A 24,836-nucleotide genomic window follows, 5' to 3' on the forward strand; every position below is an offset into this window, starting at 1 on the left:
TCTGAAACGGAGATTTCGGCCATAAAGGAAGTTGTCCTGGAAGTTTAGTAGATGAGCGATTGTGACAGCATTTCTCATGATTTTCTGAATTTTTACGAACAAAACATTTGTACAAATCAATCATAAAGAAAATAATGACAGGGGCATTTTTCTGTATTTAGTACTTTTACCTTTGATACCTTTGAAGTAGGCTACATTTCTTTTTTATACATAATTATCATTTTTAATGCAGGATTTTTACTGCTAATGCAGTATTTTTGCAGTGACTACTTTTATTAATGTAATGTGAATATTATGAATAGGTAATAATAATACAATAGGCTAATACAGCATAACACTGAGGTCATTCTGCTGCATGTATAAACACTCTTGATACTTTAAGTTGACAAATTCTGTATTTCGAGCGCAGGAATTTTTTGTAATGATTATTTCTTGATATTTTTGCAGTGCCAATACTACTTTCATTAATGTAATGTGAATATTATGAATCGGTAATCATAATACAATATGCTAATACAGCATAACACTGAGGTCATCCTGCTGCATGTATTAACACTTTTGATAAATTGACAAATTCTGTATTTCGAGCGCAGGAATTTTTTTGTAATTGATTATTTCTTGATCTTATATACCGATACAGTAAAGCTGCAGAACACAAAGTTTTTTCCAAAGTTTTCTTGGAGAAAAAAAAAATATATATATATATATATAAATAAAGTTTGCACCACGTAAAATGTGCGTGATGACGTCACCCGCCTGCTCTCTCCCTGCTTGTTGTGGCGTCGCCTTCCTCCGCACCCGTCCCTCCGCGCTGCCGCTGGAGTTAGCTAGGACCCGGAGACAGGTCTGCCTGTCGTGACAGCCCGGCGGGCCCTTCTCCTAAACTTTTCCAAGCCTCGGTTGCGCCTGCAACACGGAGAGAGTGGTTTATCTGTGTTTTAGATGCATGGGAGTGCCCTGGGGACAGCGAAGGGAGAAGGTAAGCCTCGCCGCCGCCGCCTCCTCCTGGTCCGTCCGGGCTCTCAGCTCAGCCCCGGCCTGACTACCGCATTGCTGCCAGCTGAAGTCAAAAAGACGGGGGGAGCAGGCCTCTGTAACTTTGTAACCTCCCAAAGGCGAGGCGAGTTTAACCGACGTGTGTGTTGGTGTGGCTTCAGCTGTGTGAACCGATGGTTTTCTGTGTGATAAGCCGCCGTGTGCCACCGGTGCTGCGGCCGCCGTGTGTCGGATGACTGGTGACTTCATACCTCGGAGTGAGTGAGTGTGTGTTTTACAGCAGACATGCGGCGTGTGGAAATAAAAAAAAAAAAAAAAAAAAAAAATCAATTTCACACCTACCTCACATCATAGGACTAGCTCACTCGTAGACCCACGCTGGTCGCAGATGTAGATTAAAGCCAGATGAATGACATTTTTGCAGGCCGGGTGTGTTGTGGTTTTCAGTGCCACAGTTGCCACTAACGCAGGTGTAGATGTTTGAAGTGCTTCATTTCACCCTCATCTACTTCATGAGCAATGGCAGGGCAAGTTTCAGCTTGTCAACATGTCAGACGCCATGTGTGCACGGCATTAATCTGCCGTGGCTGAAGTCTGAAGCATGTGAAATCATAAACAGGGGGGCATACACACACACACACACACACACACACACAGTACATACATGAGAGGATAGCAGGAATGTTTATAGTGGTGCGTTTTTCCATAACATCCTTCATCCTCTTTCAGAGACTGGTCTTGCAGCCTTAGCAGACAGCTACAGTGCAGCAGGAGCCTACATGTAGCTCTACCCGCCCGTGCTGTGTTATTTTTTTATTTTATTTATTTATTTTTTTAACTCTGCTACATCAGGATGAGATGCTGAGTCTTCAGGCCATGCTAATCCGATATCATAGCCAGCTCACTGACTCCCCATCCAGCTCCCAGCTGCGAGCCATGGCCATGTCAGACCCAAGGGCTGGACTGAACTGGACAGTCACCATGATGATGTGCTCGGGGGGTCGAGGATGTTTGTGTGAAGGTCACTTCTTTTATCAACTCCTTCAGTACAAAATCATATTTCAACAAAATAACAGAGATAGGGTTAGGAGCACAGTGCACTTGCCTCCCATCTTTTCATTTGTATTTCCTGTATGACACTGAATCAGGCACAATCAAGCACAGCCTCTTTAACTGTTCTGTTTTCTGCCAGTTTGGCCTTTTGCCAGTGTATATCCATCTGATATTTGAATGATATAACATGTTGCGCGTGTTAAACACAGATCTCATTTCCCTAAAACAAACTGAAACTAAGAAGACTTTATTTTGCATTAGATAAATTTTATTAAATGGATTTGGGGTTGCACAATTCAGGCAAATATGACACTGCAATTGTTGTGGTTGATACTCGGGCAACTGTAGCTGAGCTTCCATCTTGGTCGGGCAGGTTGTTCCTTAATCATAGGAGTTGGTAGTTCAATCCCGGGCTGTCCACATGTTTAAGTGTCCTTGAGCAAGAGCACTGACCCCATTGCTTCCAGATCTATTTGTGTGGGGAAAAAAGTGTCTGTTAGATAAATGTGATTAATTGTGGGCTCTATTATTAAAATTTAGCTATAAATGAAACTTAATTTAATCTTTTGATTAAAAAAAAAAAGTCATCCCATTAAATCTGCAGTCTATCTCTCTATAGCTAAATATAAATGAAATTGGATCAATAATCTTCCCAAAGAGAAAGCAACCAGCTAGCTCTACATAGAAGACACTGTCACATGACACTGGCAGGTTTTCTTTGCAGTGAAAGTGCTCTAGCATGCGGTCTTAATGATGTTTGGGAAGCCATGATAATCACAGTGTCCTCTGATGAAGCATCTCTGATCGTGCAGCCATTGAACCTTATAGACGGGTGTACCTGGCACTTCATGATCTCCCTTATTCTACAATGAATTGCCTGACAGTTGTGACATTTGGTTTGTGGTTTTCCTCAGTGCCTGCTGGACAGAGCTATAACAAGTGGCTGCTCATTTGTCTGTCAGACTTTCTGAGCTTACACACAATTTTCATTTCACTTCAGTTGTTCCCTGTCAGTGTTTGTATATTTGTGCTGAGTCAACTGTACATTTAGCCTATAGTCACTCTTAGCTTGACAGCAAGTGAAAGATTGTACATACGCTGTGCCTGTTATTGCTGGAATGGGTTTTGGTTATGATTAATGACCCTCTCATAGCGTTATTCAGCTTGATGTGTGTGTGTGTTGTGAATCAGTGAAAGGGATGTTAAGGTTAAAAAAAATAAAACACAGAAGAAGAATATCAGCCACAGTGCGGCTGAATAGCAGAGTTGAATTTTTCTCGGAGGGAAAGGTGTTGCTGGATATTTGTTGCACAAGGTGTTCATATGTTGTGTTGAATACGTGACCTAGAATCCATGCTGCATGTCAAAGAAAACGTATCCTCTAAATAACCACAGTCAGCGTGTTTCCTCTGCACCTGCATTTGAAACGTTTATGTAATCAAGTGGGGAAAGCTCTGCCTGCATGTCATAATCATAATATTCATCAAAAATATCTGTCAGTACAGTTCAGTCCTTCAGTCAGAAAATCTTTGAAGAGGCCACAGGGAAGATGGAAGAAAACAAGAAAAGGGCAAAGGAGTGAGGAAATGTCAGGAGGATGAAAGAATGACAAAAGAAGACAAAGCCAAGGAAAATGGAAAGAGTGAGAGAAGCATGAAGAAACTAAAAGTCTCTCCCCTTGGGTGTAGTGAGAGGGAGCCAGCTGGATGTCCATGTGAGAAGGAGAAAAAGGCATGGACACATAGGAATAGATAGTAGATAGTGATGAGAAGGATTCATTTTTCATCTGAATAATGGTGCAGTCGCAGACCCACACCTCGGACATCTGAAGGGATCTGTTTTTCAGTGTTTGTACGATTACAAAGCAGCACAAAAGAGAAAAGATGGCATGTTCAAGCATGATAAAAAAAATAAACCCTGGGTAAGAAAAGAAACAAACAATTCAGAATAAACCATTAGAGGAAATAAACAAGATGACAAGCTGAGACCCTGTGAGATAAGAAAACACAACCAGTGAAGTCACTGTAGTTGTCATGAAAACGAATGAGCGATCGTAAGAAGGAGGGGTTGTGTCTCTGTAGTATCATATGCTAATATGTGTGTTTGAAGAGGAGACATGAGGGACCATGTGGAGTTTAGTAAAAATTGTTTTTCATTTATTTTTAAGAATATTATTGAAGCCAGTAACTTCACTGCCTGATAAACATAGATTGTTATTTAAGCATTTTTCTTTGCCTTATCCTTATATTGTGCAATTTTATATACACATATATAAAAAGAACAGGAAACGCTTGGGCAGATTCTATAAATTGCAATGATAAAACAATCTATATATGTTTTCCCTAAATTATCCAAAGTCCCCAGATATTTAAGGTTTATTTCACCATTAAATGTTCACAGTTCATTGGTGCCCTGACTTTTGTCAATACTTTTTATTTAGTAATTTATCACTTACAATGGCAAAAAAAGTCAAACTTTGAACCAAAACTCTTCATATTTTTTCCTCTTTTCGCCAGTTATAATAAAAATAATATATTCATTGATTCAGTAATCATTTATAATGTGCAGTTTCACAAAAGATTCCCATCAGTCATTGATAATAATAATAATAATAAAAAAAATAATGTGTAATTGATTGTCAATAACACAGTTCATTTTCTGTCACTCCACTAATTCTTTCAGACCTAAGTTTGACAAGTGGAGTCTGTCAACTGACAGCTGCTCACTGCTCACACTGTGCATTTCTTTTCAATGCTGTCATGGTGACAAAGCCGAGACTGAGACTTTTCTAGCTCTAATCGATCATAACTTCCCCCCTGCTGCTTCTTTCTTTTTAGTCCACTGTCACTCTGGCCATGAGAACCAGCGAGTGCTCGTGTCCTTGCTTCCTGTCAAACAGAAAAGGCTAAAATATCAGACTCCATTTGACCTGTGGCTGTTTTCTGAAGGAATGACAAACAGCCATGACTGCTCACTGTTGCATAGCTACACAAATGTGTGTCCTCGCCCACACACACACCCAAACCCTGGCAAAGAATAATCCTCCTCCTCCACTTCCTGCCTGAGGAATCAATGCTAACACTGCTTTTTTTTTCTTCTTGTAAACACTATTCACACAATACATCTATGAACATGTTTCAATAACCATGTGCTGATGGCTGTGTATACACTTGTAGTGACGCTGGAAACAGCTCAAGGAATAATGAGCATTCTCAAACGTAATGCTGACTGCATGAGTGTGTGTGTTATGTGTTTACTGAGCATGAATGTGTCAGCATGAGTTTGGAGATGGCAGTGAGAGCCTTAGGAACTCCAAGCTGTCAGCTGCCTCAGTTCTCCACTACACACTCACCAAAGCATTTGCAGCCTTGACTTCGGCTCCAGCCCACTGTTACCTTTGTCAGCTGAACAAACTGGGCAGAAAGCGGTGATACATTGGTTGGCTGTGGCCTGGGCTGAAAATGAGGGGAGAGATGCCAGGGACTGACAGATGGAACCATATTAGGCCCTGCCACTCACTGAGGATCATTTGAGTGATTCAGGGAGCTAAAGAAAAAGGGTTCAGGTTTCATAACAATGTAATAATTGCATCGCACACTGATGTGGGCTTATTAATGTGTTGTAACTTGTTTACCATTCTGCCTCACAGCTGAACCGCATGGTTCTTAATCTGTGTTTTTGTTTCTTTTTCTGTGTGTGTGTGTGTGTGTGTGTGTGTGTGTGTGTGTGTGTGTGTGTGTGTGTGTGTGTGTGTGTGTGTCTGTGTTGTTGACCCCCTGCAGACAGTGCCGGTGGTCCTGACTGTTCAGCAGGATGAGTGAGGCAGAGGGCCAGTTCTACAGCGTTCAGGTGGGGGACTCCACCTTCACTGTACTCAAGCGCTACCAGCAGCTCCGTGCAATCGGCTCTGGGGCTCAGGGCATCGTCTGGTGAGAGGCTGTACTTTTATTATGATTTTGCTCGTTGTGTCACCAGCCCAGGGTGATGTTGATACCCCGCGTTCTCCTAATTAGAAAAAATATATCAGTTGCTGCATGAGTGAAGTGAACTTTTGCCCTGCTAGCCGTGTGATTTAAAAAGCCTTTTTCACAGCTGACACTTTTTTTGTAGGAGGAGATGCGCAGGTGTAAATGATAAAAACATTGATGGCTGAATTAATTTAGTTTCTCTGCTTTCAGGGTCTTGATATTGAGCGTGCTGACTGCCTGTTACACTGCTCTGCAGGGACACTTAAATAGAACCATCACTAATGTTATAAATTACAACTGTGCTTTTCCTATTAAAAATTTAAATGTCTGCTGTGAAAAGTAAAAACTATTATGGCAATGTTGCGTTGTCAGTCTGTCCAGTACATAAATCCACACAAGATACCTTGATAACTATCAGTCCCTTAACATCAAGTTTCATTTAATTTACCCTGTGAATATCTTCAAAGCTAAAAAAAATCATCAATCATGCCACATTTATAATATCACATATACAGTATATTCTCATAATATTAGCTTGTTCTTGTTCAAAGCTACATGATGTTTACTCTGAGTGAAATATTTACACTCTAGACTCAGTTTTTATGGCTACATCATTGCATTAAATGGAAATGTACAAAATGTCATGTGCATGACTTTTTTTACACATTTCTCGGTAATTCAGACTGATATGTTTAGTATCTTTGGATTTCCACAGGAATTTAAAAGGAAGCTGTGTGGGTTTGTTTGGCTGCACATCATGAGTTTGTGCAAACAGTGGGAACGAAGTGTTTACATTTAGAATTGATACTCATAGTCTTCAGAGGATTGTTTGCGATGGTGTGGGTAACCGCTGAGCTTTTGTTAAGCACTGCTACCAGTTCAAAATTTTCCTCTTGAGCAACACCATGGTCCATGACAAAGTATCAAGAAATGAAATCATGAAATTTGCTGTGGATATTATGGCTCTGATGATGTTCTGGGGAGACCACTGACATGTTCTCTGGTGCCACTATGAAGGCAGGGTTTCTGCTCATTCACAAAAAATATCAAACCTTATAAGCAGCATGAGCATATTCACGATGAGCCCTGTCCATTTTGGACACTTCATCAGCTCTACCCTAAGGCCCAAATGCCATCATTGGATACAAGCTCCAGTAGCTGCATTGCAATGAAATTTGCTTGTACTTCTGGTAAGGCTTCAAAAATAGCAACCTTTTTTTTTTTTTTTCCAATCATCAATTCAGCATCTCATGTTGTTGGCAGAAGTCTTCTTTCTGAAAAAACAAACAAAACCAAATCTCTGTAATATGCATTTGTTTTCTTCCTTTGTCTCTGTCTGTTCCCTCCTCTGTGCGATGTGTGACCAGCTCTGCTCTAGATACAGTCCTCGGTATACCTGTAGCTGTGAAAAAGCTGTGTCGGCCCTTCCAGAATCAGACCCATGCTAAGCGTGCCTACAGGGAGTTGGTGCTGCTCAAATGCGTCAACCACAAAAATGTAAGACTTAATGTTGATATAAAACAAGACTGTTTTCTACCTGATGGAATGTGTGCTTTTTGTTTGATATAGATATAAAGAGACATAGTGAGTCACTGAAGGCTGTTTTTATTATATAAATTATACAGGCTGGTAAAAACTGCTGGCAGTCAAATTTAAAATGTAACATTCATGTTCATATCCTCTCCGGGTTAAAAATAGCCTCCTTCTGATGTGATTTGCAGGAGGACAGGGGGAATGACTGGCAGCCAAAACCTAAATCATTTTAATTATCCGTTATAAAAAAAACTACTCTAGAGAAAACATAGACAGTCAGCTCTCTGCAATGCTGATAAAATTTCCTGCCCAGAGTGAGAGAATCCAGGCAAACCCTCGTGGTGCTGTGCCCTCGGTTGGCTAGCTCTCCACAGTGAAGTGTATGTAGATGGGAGAGTAAGAGAGTGGACTAATGGCCCGTCTTTCTGCTTGCAGATCATCCGTCTGATCAATGTGTTCACGCCTCAGAAGTCCCTGGAGGAATTCCAGGATCTGTGAGTGGCAGAGGAGTGTTTTTTGGCTGCAACAATCTACTCTTAAGTTCCTTTTTCAGTAGGATTCAGAGATTTTAGCTGAAGCGCTTCCTTTCTCTGTGTGTTTTCTGCCATTTAACTGGCATCCCTCTATTAACTTGTCAGCCTCCATTATTGCTGTCATTTTATATACTCTCTCCACTTTGATGACTTCTTTCCCCATGTCGCTGTGCCTTTATGTCTTTCTTGTACTGCTTTTTCTTTCTCGTTGTGTCTCTTTTACCTGTTAATGCACAACTCTGTCATGATTTTAATCCTACTTCACTGTTTTGCATTTGTTCCTGCCCTCTCAGGTATCTGGTGATGGAGCTGATGGATGCAAGCCTATGTCAGGTGATTCACATGGACCTGGACCACGAGAGGATGTCCTACCTCCTCTACCAGATTCTCTGTGGCATCAGACACTTACACTCTGCTGGCATTATCCATAGGGTAAGGACAAGGAATGACTGTGCTGAGGGGAGAGGAGATAATAGGACAAACGACAACATTTTAAACACTGCAGAAATATATTAAAGAATGACTGAGTATCAGACTCAGAAGCAGTGTTTCACTTCCCTCTTTGATTGAAAATTTCAGCTTGTTACTTTCAAGCTGAAAGTCAAGTCATTCAGGCCTTTATTCTGCCATGAATACTTGTTAAGATGTCTGCTTATTCAAGGGGTTTTCCATGAGTAATGGATAATTTCTTTGATTCTAAAATTACATTTGCACTTTGGAAGTATGTGGAGGTATTTACCCCTTTTGGTCCAGTTGTCTTTTCTAATTTTTCACCAGCTACAATCAGTCTAGACATAAATACCTCAGGTGTAATGTTTTTGTGTGTGTATGTTTCTATAGCTTCATAGATTTTCTGTACCCTCAGGACCTGAAGCCCAGTAACATTGTGGTGAAGTCAGACTGCACACTGAAGATCTTGGACTTTGGCCTGGCACGGACAGCCTGCACTAACTTTATGATGACCCCCTACGTCGTGACCAGATACTACCGTGCCCCGGAGGTCATTCTGGGCATGAAGTATAAGGAGAATGGTGAGTAGGATAACGTGGCAGAACAGTAGCTGAGCATATAGGTTTGGCATCAATAAATGCATTATGATCATTTGATTAACATAACATTATATATCAATGCAATACTTCCATGTGTTTACAGGAAGGAAATTAAATTATACCTGCTTGAAGGGATAGTTTGGGCTATTTGACATAGTGTTGTGTGAGGTATTTGTGCATAGTCTGTGCATTACCTGCAGTGGAATCAGATCAGCATGCTGCCAGCTAGGAGAAGCAGCAGGGAACACGACACACTAGCAGAGAGATGTGCTGCCGTGCACGGGGCCAGCAGAAAAAACGTATTTTAGCACCTTTAAAAGAAGCCCATCGAAACAGTCCAATATCCATTCAAATATACACTTCATTTAGAGTATTTTCAGAGCATTGTCTTGCCCCTACAGCGCACACACCGCAGCCGCAGGTCAGCTGAGTGAATCAGAAAGAGCTAAACTTTTGATGGGAAGAGAAAGCGCTGAAAATATTCTAAATGAAGCGTACATTTAAATAGATATTGGATTGTTTCAGTGGGCGTCTTTTTAAAGTGTCTAAAACACGCTTTTCTGCTGGCCCCCCGTCTGCAGCAGCACATCTCTCTACCCCTGTGCCAGTGTTCCCGGCTGCTTTTCTAAACTGGCAGTGCACTGATCTGAATCCACTGCAGGTAACACATGGACTATGCATGACTACCTCACACAATCAAATAACCTGAACTATCACTTGAAACACAAAGGTGGCACGTCCCCCGGAGCTTCGTGTTCTTTTTAGGCCAGTCATCCACCTTTGTGAAAACCAGCTTGTTGATGCTGTTTTTTTCCCTGTCCAAAGCTTCATTGCAGAAATCCCATTAGATGTGGTTCAGTGTGGAACGAGCCATCAGTATTGGTTGATACAGGCTTCTCATACATTCATTTGAATCTTATATCAGCTAATATACAAAACATACATTACAGAACGTGATGCGGAGGAAAGCGTGAGGAAATTTAAAAACATTATAATGATTACATAGTTTGTCCAATAGACTCTATTGTTTACAATACACAGCAGCATTTGAGTAAGCAAAGAAGCATATCACAGCTGGCTCTTAAGGAGAATGAGTTTATTGTTCATTTGTGAGAAACCTGCCTACATTACACAGTCATAAGTCTTTGATCCAGTCGTGCTCTAGTTTATTAAATTTGGTTTTACTAGGCATTGATGGTGACAGTGAATGACTTCATTATGCTACTACTCTGCTGCAGTGGACCTGTGGTCGGTTGGCTGCATAATGGCTGAAATGATCTCTCACAAAATCCTCTTTCCTGGAAAAGACTGTATCCTTCCTTGTTTGTCTCTTAAAGCTTACCAGTTATTTTCTCCAAGTGGAGACAGAAGACACTCAAAGGATTTTTTTTTCCTTAAATCAGGAACAGTTTTAGTTTATTACAACATATTCCGTGTGAAAAAAAAACTAGAAACAGTAATTTGACTCATATTTTTACGCAGTTATTTCACTGCCAAGAGCATATTCTACAGATAGCCATGCAAGTCAACAATAAATCCACTGTAATCACTGGGGTGATGTCAGACTTGTGCTTCAAATTATCTGTTCTGTCAGACCTACAGTAAAGTTGTTCATATTTTTCTGAACTAGTTTAGCTACAAGTTGATGCCTTTATCATGAAACATCACATAGAGGAAGGATTAAAAACAGGAAGGACTAATCAAGCCCTTTCTGTGTCCTTTTCCTAAACTAACAGGGAAGTGTTTTACCAAGTACAGAGCATAGCTACAATGATAAGTAGTCCAAAGTTTAAAGTTGTGATTTATGCATTGTTTGACCTGACTTAAAGTCCATTGTAGTGATCAGCGGCTGTTATCAGAGCACAAAGGGCTTTCAGCTTCAGTGATAGTGAAATCAAGGAAAGAGAGGAGTTAATGGCTATTTGCCACATATAAACGCTCTAAAGCAAACAGTCAACTCAGAGAGGGAGAGGACGAAAGACAGACAAACAACATCCTACTCTGCTAAGCGCACAAACTCACAGGGAAAGTGAGGGAGAGAGCAACAGCTGTGTAAACTGATAAGCGGAGCCGAGGAGAAAGGCCTGGAAGGCTAAGTCGGTTTCCCAAGCCAGAGAGAGAAAAGAAAGCCAGCCTGAAGATGAATATGATGAAAGCATTCGGCCATGGCGTAGCTAGAGGATAGACTAAAATATCCAGAGCTGGTGTTCTGCATTTCAGTGTTTGTCGTTCAAATTTAAACCATGGAGCATGTTACTCATCTGTGCAGCCTCCATATGTCACTTTACTGTATATTTAGTCTGCATTATATTATGTGGTTGATGTTATGTGATCATTTTTATTTAACACCTTTTGTGTGTGTGTTTCTGCGTGTGTGTGTGTATTTGTGTTTGCTTGTGTGCTCTCTGTTCCCAGTGGACATCTGGTCAGTGGGGTGTATCATGGGAGAGATGGTAAAGGGCAGCGTCATCTTCCAGGGCACCGACCGTATCCTTCACCGCTCTCACCATCTTTGTTGCTCACCCTCCATCTCACTTCCATTTGGCATAAACTATCTCATCCATCTTGACATTTCGCTTGTGTTAAGGTTCTTCCTGCACACTTGTCTGTCAAGGCATTTTCCTTGTCATGCCCTCTGAGTGTTTTCTGTTCAACGGGGCGACTCATGATTTCCTCCAGAGAACTTTCTGTGTTTCCCACCCTCCTCAATGATTATTAATCTGTGGGGCTATTGTCCAGATATCTGTAATCCCCCTTAATTGATAGCCCGAATGGAATTGAAGCGGTTCAGATCATTTGCATTTATATTGGTCATTTCTATGTTTCTAATGGGTTTAGTCACCTCTTCACTCACCAGCTCCTTTCAGTGGCACAGTCCATTTACACCTGAGGAGCAGGGAATGGATGCAGGGTGTAGTGTGATTCTGGGATAGATTGGTTTTCATCTAGGGAAGTAATAGTCTTTTCCTGCATTTGTAGGTCAGCAGGCTTCATTTTTTTGCTGTTTTCCTTATTGACATAGATGAGAATCAGATTACATTTTATTAGTGCTGAACGATGTGCAAAAAAAAATCATATTGAGATTATTTTGACAGATATTGTAATATGAGTCATGATCATTACACTTTGACTCAAGAAAAACATAAACATGATGAGGATGGGATTTTTGCTGAGATTTGTACCAAACAAGCTAGTTCCTTTACATGTGAAGAATATGACATTTACCTTCATCAAAAAAATCACATCATCATCATCATCATGCGATTTGGATATTTCACTTGGCCATATTGCAATTTCAGTAATATTAATTGATCAGCCCTACATTTTATGACCAATCAATATAGAAAACCAGGTCATTCCAAACAGTTCACATACTTGCCACTGGATTGCAAAGTGTATCAATTCCATGTATTTCTCACTTGATCCTTTGCCTTTTCATATGTTCTTTGCATTTGCTTAAATACATACATGCCCACAATGCAGCAGGGTTTTTCCATAACAAGCATGTTGTCCAGACATCGACCAGTGGAATAAGGTCATTGAGGTTCTGGGCACGCCCAGTCTGGAGTTTATGAACCGACTGATGGAGACTGTGAGGAACTATGTGATGAACAAGCCACAGTATCCTGGTGTCAGCTTTGCTGAGCTCTTCCCCGACTGGGCCTTTCCGTCTGACTCAGAGCACGACAAACTGAAGAGTAAGAATTTTGGATACCTAAAAACACAAGTTTAATTCACCTTCAGCTTGGATTTAAATGTCTTACCAAGGACACAGCCATGTATGTATAGATGTAAGCATAGATTATAGTGAAAGAGAGGCATTTGTCAACAGTATATTGATGTAACCAGACAGTTCCTAAAAAAATTACAGGGGCACAGAAGATGAAAACTGGACCTCTTACACAACTAGTTCAGAGAATGACCATGCAGATCTGCCTAATCTGTGGCATTAAGAGCTAGAGAGCACATCACTAAAACAAGAGAACAAATCTTGACATTCCCAGAGATGTTACCCAATACCATGAAGGGAAGTAATCAGTTCTCATGAAGACTGCTTAAATGATGTAATGTCGTAGGCCTGTTTCCATAGTAACACTGCCCTTCTTCTGTTGCCATAACAGCAGGTCAGGCACGGGACTTGCTGTCCAAAATGCTAGTCATTGATCCCGAGTGCCGCATCTCCGTGGAGGAGGCCCTCAACCACCCCTACATTCACGTGTGGTACGACCCTGCAGAAGCCGACGCGGTGAGGCGATTGTTCCACTCGAGACAGTTCAGTGGTTTAACTCTTTGTCAGTGCAGCGGTTGTCTGTGATCTTGCTCTGATGCATCTATTTCTCTTTGTTTCACAGCCTCCTCCCCAGATTTCAGATAAGCAGCTGGAAGAGAGAGAGCACACCATCGAGCAGTGGAAAGGTAGGATGCACTGCCCTCTGCTGAAACATATCAGCAGTGCATCTTAACTCAACCTTCACATTTTAATTAAATGTACAGGAAACTTGATTTAGAATTATGTTTCTTCTATATGTATATGTAGATATTCATGTGATGAACTGTCCAAAGAAGAGTTTAACATCACCTTTGTTTATTTTGACTTTTATCATGAAAATCCACATACCAGAATGGTGTGGGCATTTCAGTTAGATGCAAATGACAAAACGCATCTAAAACACATGTTAAATCATTCTTAAACCCAGTGTCCAAATAAATTATGCAATACCATTATTTCTCCACAGAACTCATTTATGAAGAGGTGATTGACTGGGAAGAGAGGAACAAGAATGGACTAATGAAAGAGGATTGCTCCGGTATGTACTTCCACCATCGTCATTTATTATCAGCTGTATTGGTTACAAAACTGCTGTAAGAAGTGGTGTAGCTTCATCTTAAGACTATTTTCCTGTCACTGTGGTCACATCTGTATAGGAAATCTACTGTATTAACTCCAAATATTATTCTCATTTGTACAACTTGCTAAACTCTGTATCTCTCCATTGTGTGTGTCATTTATCAGATGTGGTGTCAGGTTCAGCTTCCCAGTCCTCTTCAGCCAACGACATCTCATCCATGTCCACGGAGCACACCTTGGCCTCGGACACAGACAGCAGCAGCATCGACACACTGACGGGACCGCTGGACGAGAGTCAGTGAACGCAGCCCATGTTCCCACCTCCCATTTACAATATCCAAATACCAGTCAACATCCACCCTCCTTTTTTCTTTTTACTCACTCCCTTCCCATTTTGGAATCTTTTTTTTAAATGTTTCCCCCATTTAAAGTTAATGAATAGGTCTATTTTTCTATTTTCTTTCCCTGTATGATCTGGTTGATCTTCTTGATCCACTTCACCTTCAAACTTTGTTTTGTACTGCTGCCTAAAGGTCAAAGCTGTCTATGCTATTTCTTGGGTTAAAGGTTTCTGTTTCTTTTCTTTTTGGATATTGTTTAACTTGATCAAGTGTATAGATGTATGCATCCATATTGATTTTCAGGTTGCCAGGAGAAGGTGGAGGATTGTTGTTTGTTCTGTATGCCTGTATTTTAATAGTTTTATTTTTTTAGCGAATATTAAGTTGAGACCAGAGGTTATTGTCATCAAATTAGAGCAGACACGCACTGAACACAGAGCCGGCTGCTCACATGCATGTTACGCCAATAAGAACAAAAGCTTCCCGTAAGTCGAGCACACCAACCGTCCGATGTTCATCTGATGATCAAACACTAATCCACAGTTTGGTCGCTCCTGTAGCTTTAGCTCCACAGTGGTGCTTTCTGCACAGTGTTTTTTAATTCATTGGCTTGAGTGATGTGGATTTTGAGCTTTTTCCTCCTGTCAGCTAGAGGAACTTGTGGTTGCAGTGTTAGTTTTATTTCCTGTTATAATGTACTGTATGTAAAGATGTCAAGATCTGACATTCATAGTGGCTGCAGCCCCTCATGACAAATACAGTAGATAAGGTGTGCTTGTTTTGTTAAAAAAACTTAACATATCTGTACAACTATATAATACAATCACCCCCATTTGACATAAGGTACTATCAATGTGTATATCAAACATCATAGTCATATAAATTTGGAGGCAAAAAAGTTACATGTAATATTTATTTTTGTGATCTTGCAAAATGTTGCACACAATCTCCTCGAGGCCCGTGGAAATCAAGCCTCTTGTCAAATCATTTCATTGACAGTTAAATGCATGGGCTGCTCCTTTTCTAGACCATTCCATTATTACTGGGACAGTGACAAAATTGATCACGAATCAGACACCATGTAGAACACATGCAAAGGCAGTAAAACACAAAGGATGGTGTTTAACTTGCATGAAGGCACTAACAATGCCTATAAGATACTGTAATTCTTGTTAAAAAGAGAAAGCTGTTCAGGTCAGTTCCTTTACTTACAGTACCTTGATGTTCTTGGTTCTGAAAGCCTATTTGAGAGATGTTTTTTTTTTTTTTGCCTTGTAAACCTATATGTGTGTATGTGTTACCAAATGTACTGTGCATCACTGTCCTTCATTATCTCTTTTGAATCGCCCTCAAAGACAGCAGTCACCCCGTCCGTGAAGGCAACATATATGGAGGAAGTTGGCCCAGCAACAAAAAGCAGACATTGTGGTGTGACGTGACTGGAGTCCTGAATCAAAATCTGGACCTTGCAACTGTTAAAAATGAAACTGAGGCGAACCTTGAAAATGGACTGTGGAGCTGCTTTTTGCTGAACTGATTGCACAGTGTGATGGACATGCAGAAATATGACACTATGGAGTCACTGAGGACTTTCGCACCATGTTGTACACTATATTTTCCTTTTTTGACATGACCTTATTCTTTCAGTCATGCCTTAAATGACCTGAGGAGTGGCGAATGCACTCCTGAACATCTTATCAGAGCTGAGCATTAGTGTTCAGAACATCTTGTGTGTTTACCATGTTTAAAGAAAAGCTCCATTGTATACACTGTACATCTCACACTTTTGTTCAGTTTGTTTCTCCTTTTATTTTCAGAGATGTCCTGTGTGATTGCAATGACCACAATATTATCACTTGGCCAGCATCTTTTGCCCTTACGCAACTAATAAAGTGGACATCAGTGATTCATTTCCTTTCAGTGAAGAAATAGCTATACATCACTTAAATCCCTCCCAGAGAGAGACAAAACAGTTCTGGCTAGGCAGAGAGAAACTACTATACAAGGTACTGTGCATTTCTTCACACATTCACACCATCACACACCAAGCGTACTGTTCCTCAAAAGCTTTTGACAATATGTTCTGTCTTCTTGGCCTCATTGTTGAGCTCTCCGAAGGTGTCAAAAAACTGCTCCATCTCTCTTTGCAGCGTTGCATTGCGTAGCTCTGCAGCAGCCCGGGCCCTTTCAGACTCAGCGATCTTAGCCTGGATAGCTTGGTACCAGTGCCGCTGCTGTGCAAGGTTTGTTTTCAAGCGCACAACCTCTACCTGCAGCTCTTCATTCCTCTGCTCTAGGCTTGATGTTAAAAACACAGGAGACAAGGGAGAGTAAAGATTAGTTTATTTGTTGGTCAGTCGATGATATTTAAGTTGGTTGTTGAATTTGATGCCTGATTTGGTTGGCAAAAGCAGAACAGGTGAAGTTGAGGTTTGGGTTCAAACAGCACAGTTAAATCTGTCTTACCGTAAAGAAAGAATTGTCATTTTCCTCCTGTCCTTGCCAACCACTACCAACACCTAACCTTACACAGACTTGCTCTATCTATATCAGTAATAAATGAGGTATGTGTTTTGGCTAGGTCAGCAGCATGGCCCCTTAAATTAGCTCTCTTTCCAGTGCCTTGAGCTTTCTATAGGTCAACCACACAGACTGTGTGTGTTCTCCAACCAGCTTTTTGCTAATACAAAATGTTTTAATTTGACTTATAGATCAATTGAAAACACATATATATGCACAAACAGAAAATATGACACATACTAGTTATGAATATGAACTGTTGGCTGTTTATGTCATGTGAGATTTGGGAAACTTTAATTTAATCAGCTGTTGGTGCACTGTGAACTAAACAGGATATAGGGTGAAGCTCGGGGTCAGCTGAGTGACCAGAGCACCACAGCTGAGTGGACCCACACACTTTCAGGGCCTGGGAACATCGCTGGAAATACACCACAGGCTGCAAAATTCTCATGGTCAAGTCAGTGAACTGCAACCGTAACACTGCAGCCCAGAGCAAACGCACATTAGATTTAGGACAATTCAGTCTTTTGCATGGTGTGTGCCTAATATGTGCAAAGTGATGATGCGCACCATGTAGTTTTAAATTGAAATTCAAAACAAAACAAAATGAACATTACCTGATTATCCTTTCCTCATACTCCTCCCTTTGTCGCATTATCTGCTGTTGGAGGCTGGTGAGGAGGCTGCGAAGAGCGCTGGCAGAGGGGTCAGCCAGGGGTACAGGAGGGGGCCTCCTGGGAGACCAGGAACGCTGCTCTACATGCTGGGCCTGGCACTCAGTTAGGCATAGCTGAGGGGAACTTGCTGTAAGGCGTTGAGGTGACATTGGGAACTGGGGATGCAACATCCGGTCCCCCTGCTTTAATCCACAGGATCCTGAGTCCAGCTCTGGCTCCTGTTCATGCTTCTTGTCCTTGTCTGAATTCTGGTCCTGTTTACTGGAACCGCTTTCAGCAAGGATGATCTCACAGGACGACCAGGGGCTCACTCCCTCACCCTCCATCAGTGCCTGGATCTGTTCAGGGGCCCATGCCTGATACATCTGGTCCTGCACGTGCTCCTGGAAACCTGTTTCCATTTGAAAGACCTCCTGGAGACTGTCGGGGGTGACGGCGTCAGGGAGGTTGTCATACAGAGACAGAGCACTCCTGTGCTGCCCAATCTCTGATGTATTGGGGCTCTGGTTCAGATGAGCTCTGTCCTCAACTCCCCAGCTACCTCCCTGTTCTCCTCCTCTCTCTCCTCCTCTTGCTCTGTTTATGCCTGGACCCAGCTCTGCTTCCCAGCCCTGTCTCCCCAGGCCTCCTCCCCAGCTGCAGTAGCTGTGATCTGGCCAGGCGCCAGGCCCTCTTCCCCCACCAACCAGTGTGGGAACCTCAGCCACAGCTGGGGCCAGACCAGGCAGAGGGCTGCAGGGGCCTGGGAGTCTGGTTACAGCCGGGCACACAACCTTACTCTCCATTTCCTTTTCCCTGGCCCTCCCTCGCTGGGTAAAAGGTGGGCAGTTGTCGTACAGGGGGTCCGTGGAGCAAGAGCTGGCTGAGGTGGGGGTTTCAGAAGGAAGACAGTGCAGCTCCATGATTCAGCCAAGCACATGGGTGAGCTGAGAAACTTAGATAACTGCCCTCCCCTCCTCGGACTGCTGTAATGGGATTCAAGGCTGGGGTTGTGGATTTGGTTTGGAGCCTCCTTGAGCCAAGTGCTGATGTGTCGTGGGGAGAGGAAGGTGCAGGAGCCCTCCTCCCCTTTGGCTGGCTCTCTCCTGCGCCCTTCACACTACTGTCTAATGGTAGACAGGTTGTAGTGTGGGCGTAACCAACAGGGACTGTTTGTGTGTGTGAGTGTGTATGTCTTTAAGCAAGACTGACGTGACATCAGCTGTTACTTTAGTACAGCTTCTGAGGGAGGGACCAGGGTATAATATAGTCGGGCACATTCCTAAAGACAGTCACACATAACTGCAACCACAGAAATAGACAGTGGCCATGAGCACAAAGTGTGAAACACTCACAATGAACCCCATAATCTATACACAAGATTAGTGCAGTGAGATCTGCCGCACACCGAAATATATGATCCAATACAAACTTGAAACATTGAGAGAAATAGCGCAGAGATTATTAGGATTACTACAGTAAGTACTGCATACTTCTTGCATGGGCCTCTTACCTCAGCTGGGTCATTGATTTTCCTCCTCTCTTTCAATGCACTCGGTCTGCATTAACACTGTAGGATGTGTTAGCAGCCAAGTGCTTGTACTTTGGACAGAACTCACTCTGTGCAATGAACTCCACTGCATTTATCTCATCTTTGAGAGCTGCTCAGCACAAAATCAGTAAAATGCTACCACAAAAAAGAGCCCGGCGACAAATCACAGAAGATCACAGATTTAACCCATATGGTATAGAGAGGGGATTCTGACAGATGTTTATTTTTCAGAGCTACGGGTGAAAGACATGATGTGATGACAGGCAGAGAGAGAAAATGAGAGGAAAGAAAGTGGCCATAAACACTCACACACACTGGGTAACAGCTTTTGTTGTCAGTGTGTATTCAAACCACAAGGTGGAGCTGCAGGCAACATTATGAAAAGCTTCTACTTGAAATGGGTGGTGTACCTTGAAATGATGGCATTTTTTATGAAGACAAGGATGATGCTTCAGAGCTTTAATATTCAGATCAACATATTTATATTTGACGCTCAAATATAATTTTACTGTTTGAGATAATAATTTGATTAATATAAGTAATTTTGTGAGATGTTTGCCTCTCACCGTCCATGTTTGAGGTGTTGAGATTTTTTGCAGCTTTATAAAGATCAGGTGAGAATGATTGATCCACTATTGATCTAACAGCTCAGTGAAGAACTCCCTCATTAGGCCGGTGCCATGGAGGAACCACTATCAAAGGCACTTCCTCTTGATCAGAGGAAACATCTATACAGGCATTTTTCTGCACCTTTCTGCACAACAGGAAGTGACGCCTCTCAAACTGTTCTTTAATCACACGTGGTGCCTATGGGTGCTTTGTTATGGGAGCACTGATTTACTCTACTAAAAACAAAGCTTTCCACGAGAGCCTTGGAGTGTCACTGCAGCGCCTTACAAAATCAAGGACGTGCTGCAAACTTCATTTCTGCCTGCGCACATTAAACAGTCAGTTGTCCATCAACACTGATAAAACTCCACTCTTATCTGCCCTATGTAAATCGTCCCATGTCCTTCAAGGCTGCGCAGGCAGAGAGGGAGTCATAGTGTTTTATCCTGTTGTAGCTGCACAGCGCAGGATTTAAATGATTTCTGCATCTCAGATATGCTGCTCTGAAATAATACAGAAAGATGCTTTTGGAATATGGGTAAAGAGTTGTGGTAGAAAATCTAAAATGTCCCCTCTGAAACAACAGAGGCACGAGAAAGAAAACAACACATCTGGAATGTCACATATTTGCTGCAGTCTCTCTCATATCCCTCGGAGGATTTTGCCCCGACCTTCGTCTGTCATTGAATGAAATGATGGACAACCTCGCAGGGCTCACCGCCCGTCACCCCGTCACCCTGAGACTTATCGCAGCTGGATCTCCACCATGCGGAGGTTAAGCTTCCTCCAAGACCCCTTATCGCCCCGGCCCTCCCTTCTCCTTCGTCCTTCTGCACTTCCTGTACATGTGCGTAGTTGTTTGTAGCCATGACAACAGAATCCATGGCAACACAGATCCCCTTGGTTCTAAATAATAAAGGTGGATGGATGAAGGTGGGGAGGGGAGGGAGTGAGGGGGTTGGAGAGGGGAAGGGCTCTGTGACTATTTTAGCAAGTGTCTCGATGGAGACTAATTGAAGAGGGCCCTTGTTAACTACTAGAGATGTGGTCTGCTGCAAGAGGCAAAGCTTCCAGAGTCAGTTCCTCTTTCAACTGCTGAGTGGTTACAGAGATATATAATGTATATTTATATATATATATATATATATATATATATATATATATATATACAGTTACATATAGTACGTATAGCTGTGGATGTTTTGGAGAGGAGCGACAAGCAGTCGAGCAGATAGGCGGCAACTTGGACTGTCAAGAGGAAAGAGAGATAAAGAAAAAAGCAGACAGTGTTTGTCTGTAATGCAAAGGTGTATTCCTGCATGCAGGTGTGTTTTGAGAGATTAACATCCCTGCCTCTCTTGCCTCTGATCCCCAACCTCTCCCTGTGCGTGTGCTTTAAAGCTGCAGCTCCCTGAGAAGATTATATACCGTTTCCTTGCTGTTTACTCATGTTTTATTAAAACAACCATGGTTTCCTTTTCAGCAGTCACCTCAGAAGCATTTATAGACATAACAAAACTCCAGCACCACACCAAGTGTGGCGGTGGTTCTATTGTGGCGACATTTACTGTTTTTTTTATATTGAAAAAATGTTTGTTTTTTTGTTCTCCTTTTTTAATCTTCTTAGCTCCAGAGACTAAATTTTATATATTAAGGTAACAAAACAATCTCACCTCAGGGTCCATTTAGTAGCTGTCGTGGAGCTTCCAGTCACATCACATGATCTTCATCAACAGGTTGCCCAGTTGTCATGAAAGGACCAGACCTTCAGATTTTTTTCTTGAGCACTTAAGGATCACTTCGTGACCATGATCATTTCTGCCTGTATTTCATGCTCGTTTTTTAAACTGTTCACAACTCTTAAACTCATGCGAGGAATTGTTGTAAGGAAAATACTGTTTTTGTCTTTTTAATTTATTATTATTTCAAATTTAATAAGACAGTCATAACATTGTTGATGAGATTGAAATTTACATTGTCTCTGCTTCAACATGTCTGTTATGATTGTACCAAACTGTAGGTTGATCGTGACTCTTGGTTTTGGCCTCAGGGCGCAGTACTGAGCATCACCAGGAGGTCGCCAAGGGGCATTGCAAAACGTTTGGGCCCAACAGGCCCAGAATGTCTCTAAAAGCTCCTTTGAAGTTACTATGCACTGGATATTGTTGTGTTATGTGTGACCATTAAGATAACATACATTGTTGTTTTATTATATTTCATTTTATAGTTTAGTCATAGTGTCACTGGATGTGTCTTCTGTCTTGCAGTATGTGGGCGACTGGTTCTCATAATATCTGTTCACTCCTCGGGTTTACATAGATATGGTTAGAAAGGCAATTTTACTGGGGGAATCCAGCTGACAATAAAATCGTGGACCATGTGTGAAGGTGTATTTTTATTTTCATTAAATGGCCCTTGAAGCAGAGATGCTGATTGGTTTGTTTTGCTCCAGGGTGTGTGTTGATGTAAACTGTCCTGGACATCATTGTTCAATTCATTTAATAATCCCTGGAATTCATTGACATCGGCTTTGCTTTGGATCTGTAGGTTACTACCAGGAAAGAAATATTCCACAACCTATATTACTGCCACTGTTATTTTGGTTTTGATATACATGAGCTGTTTTTTAGAAACAACCCATGGGTGGTAAAAATAACAGGCCGAGTACGTTGCTCTTGATGAACAGCCATTACCAGTTGTAGATAATACTCGATTATGTCGTCTCCTTAGTGGGCTGCAGCAGCAGTATGTGATTCCCAGCCATCACCACATTATAGTACAGCTGTGTCAGCCCCCCAGTGTCTCTCAGTTTAACTGCACAGTGGACTGATGAGGATTTTACTCCCCGGTGAGTCGATCTACAAGCAAAGCAGGTTTGGGGTTTGCACACTAGCTATGCCACAGCAGGTCTGTTTGATAAAGTGCTTCAGACTCAGGGCATTCTGAAAAGTTCTGTTCATGATTAAGGCCACGAGTGATGTTGGACTCCCTATGCTGCCATGTTTGGCACACACCCTCCAGCTGGCTGTTAACTAGGGTCTCTTGGCTCAGAGAAGTGTAACTGATGCAGTGGCAGTCGGACGTAAAAGAGTTGGACATTTTAGGCATTTCACTTTAGCCTACTCCAGCCTGGAGGACATAAAGGTGCAGCTCAAACAGCCTGTAAGGAGGCTCTGCCTGGATGTGCAGACCTGCTGGAACAACATGTACTTCATGCTACAGGCAGTTATCTTTTCTGAGTTAAGCCGAAGATGTGATTCCTGCTGTAACTGCGCTTCAGAGATTTTTGACCAAAGAAACAGACGGGGACGATGGCATCAAAACAACGAAGCTGCAGACGTCCAGAGACGCTTCACTGACACAGAAAACACCCCACTCTACTGCATTGCAGCTGTACTCGATCTGAGGTCAAGTGTGTGAGTGTGTTTGCTGAGCATGCGAGAAAGAGAGAGAGAGTATGAAGAAAACAACTTTGTCATTATGACCAACATAAAGCTTTATACTTTTTCACCGATACATAATACATTTAGTGATCTGGAGGCATTATACTGATATTCATTCTAACAATTTCAGCTAACAAAATATTTTCTCTGGTTTAGGTGTAAAGATCATTTTTTTCCTCAAACATCAACACTGCTACAGAGGCCAAAAATATGTTGATGCTGGAACTGCAGAAAGTGTCTAGAAGAGAGGCAGACAAGCATGAAGATCTGGAACCTGCTAGAAAGCTGCTCAGGGCCCAGGCCTGCAGCAGTCTGGAGGCAGAGGAGCAAGCATCAGCATCACTGAGCACCAGTAGTGTAGTAGAGACCACAGCTTCTTGTAAAGACACACCACTGCATACCACTGGGGGGGGGGGGGTTAACAAAGAGCAGTTTTCCAGTCTGGGCCAAACACCTCCCAGCACCATGCAGTATTGTGGGAAATGAAAGGCTGTGTAGTTCAGTGTCACATGTTGTGGATGTAAACGGAGGCAGTTCACAGCTGCAGAGAAGCTTCTTCTCATCAAAAAGAACCTGCCTCTCACTTCTCTGAGAGAGGGCTAGTCCTCACAGACAGCACCAGCATATTATATCATTTCAGTTGTACTGTACTGAAATCCACTTAATGTGTTACAAGTTACATTTGAGTGAAATGTGTGGTGGTGCCATGTGTGTTTAAGTATAACACAAAGATGAGTGTTAAAAATGTCAGCAACAGCATAATATTGTACATTTGTTACAGTTAAAAAGGGTCAAAAAACTGATGAAAATGAACATGTTTTCAAAGTCTCTGCTAGCATCATAACGATATTCATACCGGTGCTTGGTTTCGATGAATATGTTTACACACATACATACAAAAATTGTTTAATATCAAATGTCAGACAATATAATATATAATATATTTTGACAAAATCTTAAGTATTGCGCCAGAGAGCAGTGGCTGGCAGGGGCCCATCACATTTACAGTTTTGAGTCATGGTCTTAAAAATTTTTATGACCCCCTTCTGAAACTCCAAACAGCATGTTTTATTAAGAATAAATATTATTTTCACCCACAACTTATTTGATTGGTACTTTCTTTCCAAAAGATTTGAGTCCAGGACAGGCTGTCAGAGAAACTGTGCAATGTGCTGAACCAAAGCTAGTTTGCAGGATGGGAGTAACATGGTGAGCATCTCCATGGCACTGGGGCCTTATGTTATGCTACTGATATGAGATTATGTATCCACAACGATGTGTTGCTTCATTTCTAGTAGAATCTTAGATGTATTTACTGCACGTTTTTCTTCAGTTCTCCCTTCAATGTCTCAACTTTTTAAGAGAATATAAAAATTGCCCTGCACAGTCACCTTCAGTGGGATTTTTGGACCCCTTATCTCCTGTACCTTGTTTTGTTCTCTAATGTTGACTTTCATGCAATGAATTTACAGTGAGGTACACAGCTACCAGGATCCTTAAAGGAGGTAAAGGCAACAGTTAGGTGTATTTTTCTGTACATGTGAGAATGAGGTGACTGAAGAGAATTATGGGTGACATGGGTCATGGGTTATGGGTCAGCTTCAGTGCTACTTGGGATAGATTCTCCAAATATCTGGAACTCAAAGGGAGGGCTCAGCACTGCTCTTACAAAACATATATTACCTCATTTGTTGTTGATGATGGTGGTAGTATAGAGCATTACTCAACATATTG

At 41.9% G+C, this 24,836-nt stretch overlaps 2 protein-coding genes and 1 long non-coding RNA gene across 4 annotated transcripts; 2 read left to right on the forward strand and 1 right to left on the reverse strand.

Annotated features, from left to right (window-relative positions):
* Positions 1–750: 750 nt before the first annotated feature.
* On the forward strand, positions 751–16,228 carry mapk9 (mitogen-activated protein kinase 9). Of its 2 annotated transcripts, none has more exons than XM_071506716.1 (12): positions 751–979; positions 5,832–5,978; positions 7,385–7,514; positions 7,986–8,044; positions 8,377–8,515; positions 8,949–9,114; positions 11,548–11,619; positions 12,648–12,830; positions 13,254–13,378; positions 13,485–13,548; positions 13,869–13,940; positions 14,147–16,228. In XM_071506716.1, exons 2-12 carry the CDS (start codon positions 5,863–5,865, stop codon positions 14,281–14,283), a joined length of 1,263 nt encoding a protein of 420 aa, XP_071362817.1. In that variant the 5' UTR covers positions 751–979; positions 5,832–5,862; the 3' UTR covers positions 14,284–16,228. The 2 variants fall into 2 exon arrangements, with proteins under 2 accessions (XP_071362817.1, XP_071362818.1); XM_071506717.1 differs by having other exon boundaries at positions 838–979; positions 13,257–13,378.
* Positions 15,573–18,677, reverse strand: LOC139637822 (rho GTPase-activating protein 24). The gene is made up of 2 exons (XM_071506718.1): positions 17,460–18,677; positions 15,573–16,620 (listed from the first exon to the last, which is right to left on the reverse strand). The coding sequence occupies exons 1-2, from the start codon at positions 18,419–18,421 to the stop codon at positions 16,383–16,385; spliced, it is 1,200 nt and encodes a 399-aa protein (XP_071362819.1). The 5' UTR covers positions 18,422–18,677; the 3' UTR covers positions 15,573–16,382.
* On the forward strand, positions 16,473–23,391 carry LOC139637823 (uncharacterized). Its single transcript, XR_011694694.1, has 3 exons — positions 16,473–16,565; positions 17,175–17,299; positions 23,259–23,391. It is a non-coding gene; the product is annotated as an uncharacterized lncRNA (long non-coding RNA).
* Positions 23,392–24,836: the final 1,445 nt, after the last annotated feature.

This window comes from Trachinotus anak, unplaced genomic scaffold (genome assembly GCF_046630095.1).
Source record: "Trachinotus anak isolate AG129_WGS33_773 ecotype Australia unplaced genomic scaffold, CSIRO_AGI_Tana_v1 ptg000021l, whole genome shotgun sequence".
Classification (NCBI taxonomy): domain Eukaryota; kingdom Metazoa; phylum Chordata; class Actinopteri; order Carangiformes; family Carangidae; genus Trachinotus; species Trachinotus anak.

Coding starts and splice junctions, on each gene's coding strand:
- LOC139637822 (XM_071506718.1), bottom strand. CDS start 18,421: ATGGAGCTGCACTGTCTTCCTTCTGAAACCCCCACCTCAGCCAGCTCT. Junction 16,621..17,459: donor TATGAGGAAAGGATAATCAG/GTAATGTTCATT, acceptor TTTAACATCAAG/CCTAGAGCAGAGGAATGAAG.
- mapk9 (XM_071506716.1), top strand. CDS start 5,863: ATGAGTGAGGCAGAGGGCCAGTTCTACAGCGTTCAGGTGGGGGACTCC. Junction 5,979..7,384: donor GGGGCTCAGGGCATCGTCTG/GTGAGAGGCTGT, acceptor ATGTGTGACCAG/CTCTGCTCTAGATACAGTCC. Junction 8,516..8,948: donor CTGCTGGCATTATCCATAGG/GTAAGGACAAGG, acceptor CTGTACCCTCAG/GACCTGAAGCCCAGTAACAT.